The sequence below is a fragment of the Tursiops truncatus genome, chromosome 10, assembly GCF_011762595.2.
Source record: "Tursiops truncatus isolate mTurTru1 chromosome 10, mTurTru1.mat.Y, whole genome shotgun sequence".
NCBI lineage: Eukaryota > Metazoa > Chordata > Mammalia > Artiodactyla > Delphinidae > Tursiops > Tursiops truncatus.
The window spans coordinates 30,100,048-30,113,432 of NC_047043.1; the positions used below are offsets into that span (position 1 = coordinate 30,100,048).

At 37.2% G+C, this 13,385-nt stretch overlaps 1 protein-coding gene across 7 annotated transcripts in view; it reads left to right on the plus strand.

The window, feature by feature from the left end:
• The window catches only part of SUPT3H (SPT3 homolog, SAGA and STAGA complex component), a 447,741-nt gene that overhangs the window by 316,216 nt on the left and 118,140 nt on the right, over window positions 1–13,385 (plus strand). For all 7 annotated transcript variants that reach the window (XM_073810671.1, XM_073810670.1, XM_019949881.3 and 4 more), the window contains 3 exons: window positions 6,652–6,727; window positions 11,992–12,104; window positions 13,179–13,286. In XM_073810671.1, coding sequence (XP_073666772.1) covers window positions 6,652–6,727; window positions 11,992–12,104; window positions 13,179–13,286 — 297 coding nt within the window. The remainder of the gene's footprint in view (window positions 1–6,651; window positions 6,728–11,991; window positions 12,105–13,178; window positions 13,287–13,385) is intronic.

A 13,385-nucleotide genomic window follows, 5' to 3' on the forward strand; every position in this document is an offset into this window, starting at 1 on the left:
TATTTAGACCCAAAGAGTAGTATAGACCCAAAAAAATCCAATATTTTGAAACAACTCTATTATGAACTAATGTCACAAATATCCTTTTGTGTATTTCTCAATCACTGATGCTTTGTACTTGCTGAGAATTACTCACTTATTTTTAGCACAAAATTCCTTTTAAATCCCTTGAATGTTCTCCTAGAGTCTACAGCTATTTCCTTGGGAAACTTCATATAGCTATTACAATACATCCTTAATACCTTGGACACATAAAACTGGGGGATTCTAAAAATCCCTCTGGGGGAGCAAATCAACACCAACGGAAACCTTTATTTTTAGGCTAGGAAATATATTGTATTTTTATTCAGTTAGAAAATTCTGGATCAAACCTAAATGAACTTTTGATTTCAAGATTACATCAGTCAGAATTCCGAGTTGGCTCCCTTAACATTGCAGTAACATTCTCCTTTCTCTCCCTCTTTCACTATATCTCACTGAGAACATATATCCAAGACTCTGCTATCTCTCTGTGATTTTCTGCCTCTTGAGTAACCACTTTGATTATTTTACTGCATATGGACATTTATTTAATGACCTTCTGTAAGTCAAACAAGATTTCTTTACTTTCAAAAATCTTTTCTTTCCTGATTGTAATTCAGTTAAGAAAAAAAATTTTAATTACTGCAATGTGTACCTGAAAAAGTAAAAGTTCCCTATAATGTTACCCCCGAGATTAATACTATTAAAAGCATAATGTATATACTTCCAGATGTTTGCATACGTGTATGTATGTCTCATGTGCACGCTTGTGTGTTTAAACGTAAATGGGATCAAGGTACCTACATTCTGATTCTCAACTTGCTTTTTTCAGTTAATAATGCATTCTCGCAGCTATAATCTCTGAGGGGAGACAGAAGTAGGACACACAGAAAAGTGCAGGGGTATGATATTATCTAGAAGAACATGTATGATTCGGAAGAGAGGAATCAATGTGACCTGGAATCTTGAGGGAAAAGTTGCTAGAGGAGGTGGTACTTATGCTGAAAGGGAACGAGTTAAATTACCATGGGGATGGAAGTGGGGGTGTCCAGCACAATCATGAGGGAGGGGCAGGGGACAGCAAAATATGGCAGATGTGACAAAGAGTAACCTTTGTGCCAAGGTCTTTTCTCTTTGTTTTTACTTAAAGTAATTGTACCCAGATGGGTTGGGAGAGTTCAGATATTTGGAAGGAACCAGCAGAAACCTGTTGCAGTACTCCAGGCCCAAAATGGTGAGCACTGCAGTGGGCATTAAAAGCAGGGGAAGCTACCACATGTTTTGAGGGAGACTCACCTAACTCTTGGGTAGGGGAATCTAGTAAATTACAAACTGACCCAGCAAGCCGAGCCGATACTCACCTGCGTACCGGGTTGCCTCTGCGATGATCCAGATAAACCCTAAAACTTTTTGGACCTCAGCTTCCTTATCTACAGTGAGTCGGAGGTGTATGAGGGTTCCAGGGTGCTTCAGCATTCTGTTGCGTTTACTCATCTGTGAGTATCCTTCTGCTGTGGACCACAGCATACATGAACATACATAAACATTCCACAGTTCACATGTTGTCACGTTGCTGGATGCTGCTGCAGCCACTCTGTATGAAGTTTTCAAGTTCAGCAACCATTTCCTGCCTCACGTGAGGTATTTGGTAGATTACCATTGACATTTGGCCTTTTCCATGCAGAAAAGACTTTGCATTTCAATTGTAAGGCTTCTAGGTGTAATCAAAATAAGATTTTTTTTAAAATTCAAGGTGGAAGTGAAAGCAGATGAAAACTTCCATCTTGGTTTCAAAGTTATGTTCTATGATTCTGTGTTGCTGAAGAAAGTCATGTGTCTTGAGAAGCTGCCAAGAGATACGCCAGCACATAGTTTCTATAACCTCTACGTATGCTGCAGTGAAAGCATGCAGAGAATTTAAATGAAACTGCATGCTGCAGAAGTAATCCAGCCTCATACCTCAAACTGATATAGGCAGGGCAAATGGTGATTGTCACTGCTGTCCTTGAAAGTATTTTTCAAAGACACGGCAATTTCACATCCACTGACATAAAAACTTATCACTAAAAATTTAAATTAACAGTTATATACTGACAGACTGTTGTGTTCAGGTATTGAACAAACAAATTATACTACATACTGCATTTGTAGGGATATTTGCTCCCCTGGTTTCATTTAGGTAAGACCCAGAAAGTAAGTTTATCTGACACAGAATTGTGCCTTCTGTTTCGCAATAACCAGAAAGACCTGTAACCTTGATAATGAGATGACTGACTATAGCATAACTATTCTCTATTACCTTTTTTTGGAAGTTATTTCAATTAAATTTTGAAATATTGTTGGGTATTTGGAAAATGTTAGGAATAATTCTTTCATCCATGTATGCCACTACATGGTAATACTTTGCTATGTTGTAGTATCAGTAAGGTTCAATTTCAGAGACGCCTCTGAGTTATTAGCATATTCTTAGGAGCGTTCAGAAGCACTGCTGATACCTAAAGAAAGCCACGAGTGGGTAGAAGCACCAGATTAAGCAGAAGACGAACTGGACTTGCAGATGCAAAAGCATGAGTAATCCAGAGATGACCTGACATTTATGTGGCAGTCTGAGATCATCCTCATGTGAGGATGTTCAGGAAGAATAAAAGCTGTGATTAACCTGATATGATTATTTAGTGATACACCTCAGAATAGGTCATTCAAGAGCAACCCAAGTTTTACTTCTCACATTGCCTCTTTATTAACTATATACTTTAAATTTTTTTTCTTTTTTTTACTTCTCTACATCTGAGTGTGCTCAAGCTCAACTTCTAAAATGGAGCTATGGAAAAAAACTGTTTATCTTAAAGGTTATTGTGCTGCTCTATGTAAAGAGTAGACATTGTTATTCTGGTCATGCTATTTTATTAGGCTTATGATTTTTTTCCCGCTTGAATCTTTTTCCAGAGATTTCTTAAAGTTCCAGGAATAGAAAAGGATGGCCACTGTGTACTTTAGTGTGAATTACAGAGGGTGATCTGAAGAGAGGCAGAAGGGAGGTGGATTTAGGACAACACAGAAAATAAGAGCCGGCCTCAGTTCATTGTTGGCCAGTGTCTTGTTTTTTATGGGTCTTTGGCTTAAAAAACTGTCTCCCCTCTCTGGAATTTGTACAGTTTGATTACAAATATTACAGTTCCTGTTTTGAGATCAGCCATCAAGGATTTATATGCATTTCTTCTGCCTCAGTCTACCCATCCATCTACCCCAGTCATCAGCCGGCCAGCAGATGTTTACCGAGGCCCAGGTAAATCCAAGCTAAGAAATCTCAGCCAGCACTGACATTATAGAAGCAAAATATAGTTACTATCTTTGAAGAATACATAGTCCATGAAGATTAGGTATTTTCTGACTTTCCCGGTATTTAAGGTGATAGTGTAAGATCAGGAGAGAATGTAATCAGATGCTGAATGATTTGGATGCTTTTATGAGACCAAATTTGTCCCATTTTTTTGGTTATTTGAAACAAGTCCTGGGGAAGAGAGAGGAGTAAACAAAAATTAGCATGAGGAGCGGATCTGAACCATCCTCCTCATCATCAAGTCCCAGTTAGTGTCTCTGATTGCCTGTTGAGCGCACTTGACCGTGCTGTGAATAGCATGCATGGCCGGTGACATGCAGTGTATATTCTGAGGACATTAGTAGGAGTGCTTCCCAACCTCTTTTATGTCATGGCACGCATAGAAACTGATAACATTTACCAGCCTGGGGTTTCTGCTGCCTCAGCCTTGTGAGGCACCCAGAAGGTTGAGGGGAAACAGCATTCCACCTGTGACGTGTTTGCAGCACCCCAGTGTACTGTCAGGTACATTACAGTTTGTACACTCTGTACCAGGCTATCCCCAGATCTGCCTTCTTTGCTGATCCAGGGCCTCACTAATTTCATTTTCTCGTGAACAGTTTGGGCATGTTAATTACAGCGGCTCCATAATACCTCTTAGTAAGATAATGTAGCGTTTAGAGGATCCCAAAGAAAAATATTGGAGTGAACAATTACTGTATGTTCGAGACAGCGCTTTATATTGAAAACAGGCTTCCTCAAGGAATTGAGAGTCCAGGCTTCACTTCTAACTTGGTCACCTTTCACAGATCATTTCCCTCCGAACCTTCATTTCCTTATCTTTAAAAGAGAGAGATTGAACAAGATGAACGTTATGCTGCTCTCTAGCCGTGATTTTGTGCTGCCTATAAATCTTTGCTGTTGAGTCAACTGCTTCACATTGTGTGTTTGCTGTATGCTAGGCGCTTGGTGAATAATTTCTACGCATACCCTAGTAGCTTCACGGGGCTCCCGAGATCAAAGGTTACCGCGTAGAGGCTAGAGGACTTAAAATACATCAACTTACCGTAACGATGGATACATGTCATATATTTGTCCAAACTCATAGAGTGTACAACACCAAGGGTGAACCACAATGTAACCTGTGGATTTGGGGTGATAATGATGTGGGCAGTGTAGGTTCATCAGTTGTAACAAGCGCACCACTCTGCGGGGGGTGTTGATAATGGGGGGGCTGTGCGCGTGGGGGAGCATGGGGTATTTGGGAGCTGTCTGTACCTCCTTCTTAATTTTACTGTGAACCTAAAACTACTCTAAAAAATAAATCTTTAAATATGAAAAAATAAATAAATAAAATAAAATACATCAACCATCTAAGCTATCTAAGAATGTATACAGAAGCCAAATCTTGAATGTCCATTTTTTGGAGGAAAGTTAGTATTAAGAATCTCCTTAGGAACCTTCTTTTTCCGTAGTCTTCTGGTTCCTTTCTGTCTAGCATGTGTTTGGTGCATGAGGCTGCCTAGCTGGAGAGTAGCAGAGAAGACCTGGAGGAATGCATGGATAATGAAGGATTTGGCTGCACTATAGCCATTTGCCTGCATCATAGAGCAAGATGGTAGCATTCGTTTATTCCACAAATGTTTTCTTGCTCATTTACTATGTGTCAGATATTTTTTAGGAGCTAGAAATTCAAACCTGAGAGATTCCTGCTATAGTCAGACACAGACAGTCAGATGCACATACAGACATGCATACGTAATATGTACATACATTAAAGATATCAGTCTCAGAGGTTTTTTGTTTTAATAAACACACTAGTAACTGATTTGTCATGTTCAAAACACATAAATTATCCCTTCCTTACTTCCTGTTTTCCATTAGCAAACATTTATTGAGTCAAGTATCAGATACATTAAAAAGGACAAAACTAAATCATGCATTCATATATCAAAAAATACTTCTGAGTACATAAAAATTTATCCAGTAATATACCCTTAAGGAAACATGATGTTTCAGATACACACACAACAGGATGCATGTACACATACAGCACATACATATACCTGCACGTGTGTGGGAGTAATATTTACTTGTACGTGTTCGAAAAGGATACTTGAACCTAGAGAATAAATAAACAAGAGAAGTCTGGGTTTGTGTCAACACATATATGTGTTTGTGAATATGTGTGGAGGAGGTTAGGAGGGAAAAGGTGGAGGGGAGAGAAGGAAGGGAAAAAATAATCAGTGGTCTTAGAATGAACCACAGTAGTTAGTAAATTTTGCCTTAATTCCCACCCCCCATCTATCTTTTCTCTATGGAACTGCAGCTAGTGTGCCATTATTCATTCAACTGATAGATCATTGGAATTAAATTGTCTACTCACCTAAATCAAACAAGATGAAAAAGAATAATTTCAGTTTTAAAAAAATACAAAAAGATCCGTAGACGTTAGAAGTGGTACTTATGTGTTCCACCAACTGTGATAAAGAAAACTTGCTGAAAGTCCTTCCAAAGCAGAAAAAAAATTTAAATCTCAGGGAATTTTTTTTCCTTTGCTGGCCAGAAACTCATTCCAAGAAGTACCAGCCTGTCTCATTTCAAAATGCTTCCCTTGCCAAGGAAGCGGAAGCGGTCATATTCTTTCCCACCAAACTATGGGTGAATTATAATTATCCTACCTCTTGTGGGACAATGAAGCAGCAAACATCTGCTATACTGAATCCAAAAACCCACGAATGAAACTATACCAAACTGTGAATCATACCTGGACTCAGATTAAAGGATTTGTTGTGTTTACCTTTTTCTTTATTTTCTTTGCAATTTAAAGTATGGATTTGTTCGCTCTGGCTCTGTGTTCTAACTGAGGGGAAATATATGGATTCCATTCGTTGACTCCTATTTTAACATTGAAAAATCCCAGCTTTAAGGCAGATAGGCAATAAGAGTTCATAACAAATTTTCTGTTTGATTTGTTACACCTCACAGTTTTCTTTTTCTTCAAGAGTGTGGTACAGTTAAAGAAAATTTAGAAGTGCACAGTCTTAAGAAGTGAGGTCCTTTAGTTTTTTCTTCCACTGTAATAAAAATAACAGAGGACTGGAAAATGGTTTTAAAACTTTATTTCCAAGAGAAACAAGCTTCAAAACTACTGTTATCACAATTTTATGTATCATGGTATTTATGGTGGTACTAAACTCTTCACCTAGAGTAAGAAAAGGAAATGGAACTTCAGTTCTGGGTTTTAGCTGTGAAAACATAAAAGTCTACTTGCTTTAAAAATTGTGTGTCTTTTTATTTTTATCTATTAGAGAGCAGAAAGACAAACTCGAATTATGGATTCAGCTCAATATGCAGAATTCTGTGAAAGTCGACAGTTAAGTTTCTGTAAGTAAGCATTTAACTTTGCTTCATTATACTTTTGAGATTATGTGTTACAGATACACTAAAGTACAGCAACATCTGTGTTCCTTAGAAATTGGCGAGTTTAATACGTATATACATAGTTATAACTATTATGGAAACAGCCTCTGCATTGTAGGGGAGCCTATAAAAGGTTTTACCCCACTCTGCTGTTTTGCAGTTAATAGTGTTAAGAGGTTTTTAAGGGTGCTGGTAATACACAGAGAGCCATGTTAATTATTCACGTTACTTTTAGTCAGAAAAATTCCAATTTTTGTAATATTCCCATTTAAATTTCTTTTTTGGTTTCTTAGTCATTTTTACACTAGCATTGCTGATTGTACTTGACCCATAATGGACTGTAGTAGTACAGTCATGACATTTAAAAGCCCCTAATAGTAATAAATACCAAACTTTCCCTTCCTGTGTACATTCTCATATTACCACAATAGAACATATCAACATAAACAGTCTCTTCCATCTTTGTCTGTAAGCTCCTGCTGTGGCGTGCATTCCACGTTAGCAAATTCATTAGTCCACCCTCTTGTACCTATGGCAAAATGAGTGCTGTCCCACCCCTGCACACAGCTTACTAAGAATAAAGGCTCTTGATAAATAGTGGGCTAGATTGTGTACAAAACATCCCTACAGCAACAGTTCAGTGATGACTAAGACTCTCGGGGTGATGGTCGAAGCGTAAGTGTGATGAAAAGTCCAGTTAAAAATATGACAAACTAGCACATGACCCTAATCTGGGGGATCATGGACACAATGGTGTCTTTAAACGAAAAGCTATTATGTGGTCACAATAACAATGTATTTGATTTGGAAAAAGAAAATGAGAGCTTCATTTATAGATCATAAAGTGCAAATAAATGACACATTTCAAGTACTGCCTCATGTAAATGTCAGTAAAATATAGGAAAACATGTTTGGGAAGATTTTTTTTCCTAACTAAATATACTTTGCAGCCTGACTAACAATTTGGCATCATACATCTGTGAAGCATTAAGTAAATGACACTTCAGATCATGGCAATTTCAGCAAATGAGAGGTTTTTGTATTGTAAATTTTAGGTTTAAAAATGGCATTCAAGTCTTTTATAAGCATAAATCTCCATTTTATAAAGTAACATTTGGTGCTATTGAACTATTTTTTTAAATCGTATTTTAAATTTAATTTATTTAAAGGAACAGAAGTGCTATTTCACACTAAAACATGTAGTCATTGACGTGCCCTAATACATCTTTTGTTTAAAAATCTGATTTTTATAACAATTTTTTAATTCATAACTTAGTAGATTAAAAATTAATACATTCCATTTCTGTATAAAATAATTGTAGTATAAAGAGTATCTTATGCTTAGTTTTTTTTTTCTTTAAAGAAGAGGAATTTGTGCATCTAAGAATATTTCTTTATATGGTACCCATAAGTGCTTCATCATGAAACCTTCGTGGAAGAATCTGTTTTATTATATGCCACAATACTGTCGTTGGGAATGCTCAGTCCAAGGGGGTCAGCAATTCCAGAACCAGACTCTTTGCATTCCTTACCTGATAGATTACCAAGATACAGGAATTGTGATCCAGCCATTTGTGTCTTTTTAAATATCTGATCATAGCACTCACTAGTTGAGACTACTGGTGCACTTTAAAATAACATGTCTATAACTTTATAGGCTGAGGGTAAGTTGTAAAACCAGGACACTGATCATGTTCACCAGTGTTTTGTTTTTACATTTACGTAAGTCAGATAGTCATTTCCCTTAAAGTCTTTTAAAATCTGATATTAATTCACAAAGCTTTAATTTAGTTATAATTTGATAAACCTGTTTCCAGTCCTTTCAACCTGTTGTTTTATGTGTGGATTTTGTAAACAAATACCTAAATTTTCTTTTTAGTTAATCTGAGAGTCTCTTTGTATTTTAATTGATGAGTTTAATTTATATATATTTAATTACTTATACATTTGGGTTTATATATGCTGTCTTATTTTGTTTTCAATTTACTGTGATTTTTTATTTGGTTTTCCTCCTTTTCTTTGGATTGATTGGGTTTTCTTCATTCCATTTTTCATCAACCAGTTTGTATATTATATATTCTGTTGCTGTTATTTTAGTTGCTATCCTTAATTTTTCTAAAGTACACCCTGACTTAAAATTTTTTAAGTTGGTAACTACAGACATACCTCGTTTTATTGCTCTTTGCTTTATTGTGCTTCACAGATAGTGTGTTTTTTTAGGAATTGAAGGTTTGTGGCAGCCCTGCATCAAGCAAGTCTATTGGTGCCATTTTTCAAACAGGATTATTTTTAATTAAGCTATTTTTTTAGACATAATGTTATTTTACACTTAGTAGACTACCGTATAGTGTATATATAGCTTTTATATGCACTGGAAAACCAAAAAATATGTGTAACTCACTTTATTGCAATATTTGATTTATTGTGGTGGTCTGGAACCAAACCCACAGTATCTCTGAGGTATGCCTGTATCTAAACTTCCCTTCTCAGCCTAATTTTGTTTTTCCCAAGCCTCCGTAAGTGCTTAAAGCACTCATTTTTGTCTTAAAAATGGCTTTATTTTGCCCTCATACTTAAATGATAGTTTAGTTAAGTAGGAAATTGTAGACTAATAGTTATTGGTTAAAACATGATTCCATTGTCTTTTAGCCTCTGTCGTTGGTTAGAAATCTGATGTCTACTTGTTTTATGTTTTCCCTGTGGGAGAAAGAAAGAGAATGAAGATATACCCTCAGGTATATGGGGAAATGAACAGGCTGGCAATCAGTAGCCGATCAATAAATATGTATAAAAGAAAAGAAAGAAGGAACCCCTACTATAGAAGTTTCCAGGGAAAACCATGCCCTCTGAGGAAGGTTATTTTCAATTTATTCAAAGAACAGTGATTGTGAAGAGATAGAAGTTGCAGAAGGTTTTCTTCGAAGTGGAATGAGCATTACAGAGGGCTTTGCGGGAAGGATCAGGAATGGAAAGGCTGGCGAGAAGGGATGTGGTAGAAATAATTAAATAGTGTGCAGGGGTGAGAGGATGGAATATTGAGAGGAACCTGAATTTCTCCATTGATCACTGATGAGAAAGATAAAGTGTATGAGAATTGACAACCTTAAATTTCCATATGAGATTATTAAGTAAAGTAGTTTTATTTCCAGCACAGGCTGAAAACTCAGGTTGTGTCAGAAAGAGGATAATCCCAGGAATTTTTGACCTTTGGTCAGGATTCTATTTAGACTGTTGATCAATTTCCAGGATTACCCTTTCTCCTGATATATTGAGAAGAGGGGTGAAGGAAAAGGAACTCATTCAGTTTCATGCCCCCTTACTTCTGGTGAAAACAAACTATCATAACTAAGAGTATCTGTGCCTCTTTTTTTTGGAACCAGCGTCACCCTGGAAAGGTCCATCTTTGAAACAGTCCTCCACGTGACAGGGAGGGAATTAGCTCAGAGAACCCTCACCTGGAAGATTGCTGGCATAGTAGTAACCCAAGTGGTCTTATGCATCTTTTTTGATGTATGGAAAAGTTTGGACCCTACCCTTTTATTAAAGGAATATCTTTCATTTATTCATTCATTTCTTCCTTCTAGAAATATTTATGGTGAGTGTGCTAATGTCAGGCACTATTCTGGGTGCTGGGATACCATGGTGGACCCATGGTCCTCACCTCTGCATTCTCAGTACGTAAGATCTAGTGAGCAAGCTGACGATTCTGTTGCTTAGGTAGGCAGATCTGACAGAATACCAAGAACTCTTCTTTCCCTTACTTTTAAAATAAAGTGTTTAGAGCACAGTCACAAAATACCTGTTTCCATGTTGCTGTCTGCAAAGGGAGAAGTGATCAGAAGTTTTACTGATCTTGCCAAATTGCTGCCTGTTGACTTGAACTTCAGAAGTATCCCACAGATGTTAACCAAGTGTTTGTGAGCTATTGCAGCTTACTAGTTAGATGGAATGTTGCATGTCAGAGAGCATTGGGAAGATTGGTTACTTTAGGGAGATAGCTTTAAGCGGGATTATCATAATTCTGCCACAGCTGACAGCTTTGGATATGTGCTTCGATAGCAGGACTTAATGTCTCCTGTGATTTATTTCACAGAAAACTCTTCTGTATGTGGAATCCATGAAGACTTTATCTATAAGGATCAAAACATCATGCTTGGAGTTACTGTTAAGTGTTTTATAGACCTGTGGGACCAGATTAATCAAAAGAATAATCATTGGATTTTTAAAAAGATGATTATGTTATAGATATGATAAAATCTTCACCATCAATCTTTTCCCTCTGGGTCACTAGTTAAATTAGTAATATCTAATGAAGGACCTATGTCAAGTTAGATTCTGCTTAGCACTGTGGTGGTTTAGAGATATTCACCAGAAGGTTCCATATGTGCTTGGTACTGTTAGGTATGCAGAGAGACGTGACGCATGGTGTTGGTCCACAAAAAACTTGTAATTTGGCTTGAGAAATTATAAGCAGACTCAAAAGGATCTCTGATGATATAAGTGTTCAATAAATGACTAGAGTTGAGGATGTATACCTTTGGCTTGTATGGGCAGGATTCATATGAATGAAACAGAGTGATAGAGAATCCCATGCAGGGGTGAACACAGAGGATTATACTCAAGGCCAGTGACATTTTAATAGGGAATAATATAAAGGCAGGTTGGAATCAGTCTGGGTGGTTGTGAGAGTCAGGCTGAAGAATTTGGACATCTTTGCAATCAGGAAAATGTAACCAGGGATTTAGATCAGGCCAGATATCAGTTTATTCTATTTAAGTCTAAATTCACAACTTTGAGCCTATTCAAGTAATAGACACATTTTGAAAGGTATTAAAAATACAATTTCTATATGTTCCTTTTTTATCACAGCTTCTTTCTTGCAGGATTTTCTTTCCACAAGAATAAATTAAAGTTACATCAAGCAAGTAATTCTCTGACTACTGTTATAACATAAGCTATGGCCAATGATAACTTATTCTGACACATTGTAAGAAGTGCTAAACATTAAGTGATTTAGTATACAGTGTTATGTAGCAGAGATACTAAAGACGCAAAGGTATAAGGGATTTTGGGGGGGCTAGAATATAAGTTCAAAAACGTTGCATATTATATGCATTGTTTTTCATATGCAATTTTCAATAGAAATGTTTTTCATTCTGTGATAATAATATGCAGTATTAAAACACTTCCAAAGCTAAATTTTCTATACTTTTTTTTTTAATGGCTAGCCAAAAAAGCCTCCAAATTTCGAGACTGGTTGGACTGCAGCAGTTTGGAGATAAAGCCCAATGTTGTCGCTATGGAAATTTTAGCATATTTAGCGTACGAAACTGTGGCACAGGTAAGAATTCTAATCTGTCGTATCAGGCCATATATAGCTCCTTTCTCCCTATCCCTGTCCATCATCAATTCTTCTTCCACCTGCTGCTCTACCAGGAATGAGAACAGCCATGAGTTCTCTCCTATGATAATCTCATCATTTTCTAAAATTTAGTTCAGTTATGTTTCTTTGCATCCTCAGCCCCGGTGGGTGTTAGGCTAAAAGTGACTGTTTCTTGCAACTTTAGCCAAACCAGAAATGGAATACTTGCATACTTTTCCTCAACACTGAATTCTAAGTACACATCTCTCTTGTTTAGAGATTATTTTTGAGCTTTGAAAAGCAGCTTTCTAGAAATGTACAGTCTACTGAGTGCTTACCAAAATCTGAGTCTGGAATCACTGCCCTCTAGTTTCTCAGAGCATGGTTCTTAGACTACAAGCATCAGCATCTCCTTGGTTCTTGTTTAAAATGTAAATTTCTCAGCTACACCCCAGAGCAGACCTACTGAATTAGAATCTTGGAGCTTGGAACCCAGAAATATGTATTTTAAAATGTTTCCCAGGTTTTCCCTGGTGGTCCAGTGGTTAAGAATCTGCCTTCCAGTGCAGGGGACACAGGTTCGATCCCTGGTTGGGGAACTAAGATCCCACATGCCACGGGGCAACTAAGCACCTGTGCCACAACTACAGAGCCCATGTACTCTGGAGCCCACACACCACAACTAGAGAGCCCTGGCACCACAACTAGAGAGAAGCCCCCGCCGCAGTGAAAGATCCCACGGGCTGCAACTAAGACCTGACTAAGCCAAAAATGAATAAATTAATTAATTAAAAAAATTAAATAAAATGTTTCCCTAGTGATTACAAACTTTGAGAACCACTCCACTAGGAGGTCAGAATATATCATTTATGTTCATGGGTAGGTCCATTTGCCAGCCAATGAAAGCAAATGTTCATGTCCACAATACAGATTTTTAGGCAGACAGTATTATCAATAACGTTTGGGATATATTGCTTTTAGCTTTACCATTTCAGTGACACTGATGATTATTTCCATTTGTGTGACTTTAGTTTCATTGCTCTGATCTTCTAGTTAGTGGATCTGGCTCTTCTTGTGAGGCAGGACATGGTAACCAAGGCAGGAGACCCCTTCAGCCATGCCATTTCTGCCACCTTCATTCAGTATCACAGCTCTGCTGAGGTAAGTATTAAAAAAATCCGTCTTTGACCCATCTGTGGATTTTTTTCTCACGTCTGGTATTTACATGTAGTTCTAAGAAAAAGATTGTGTAGGAATATA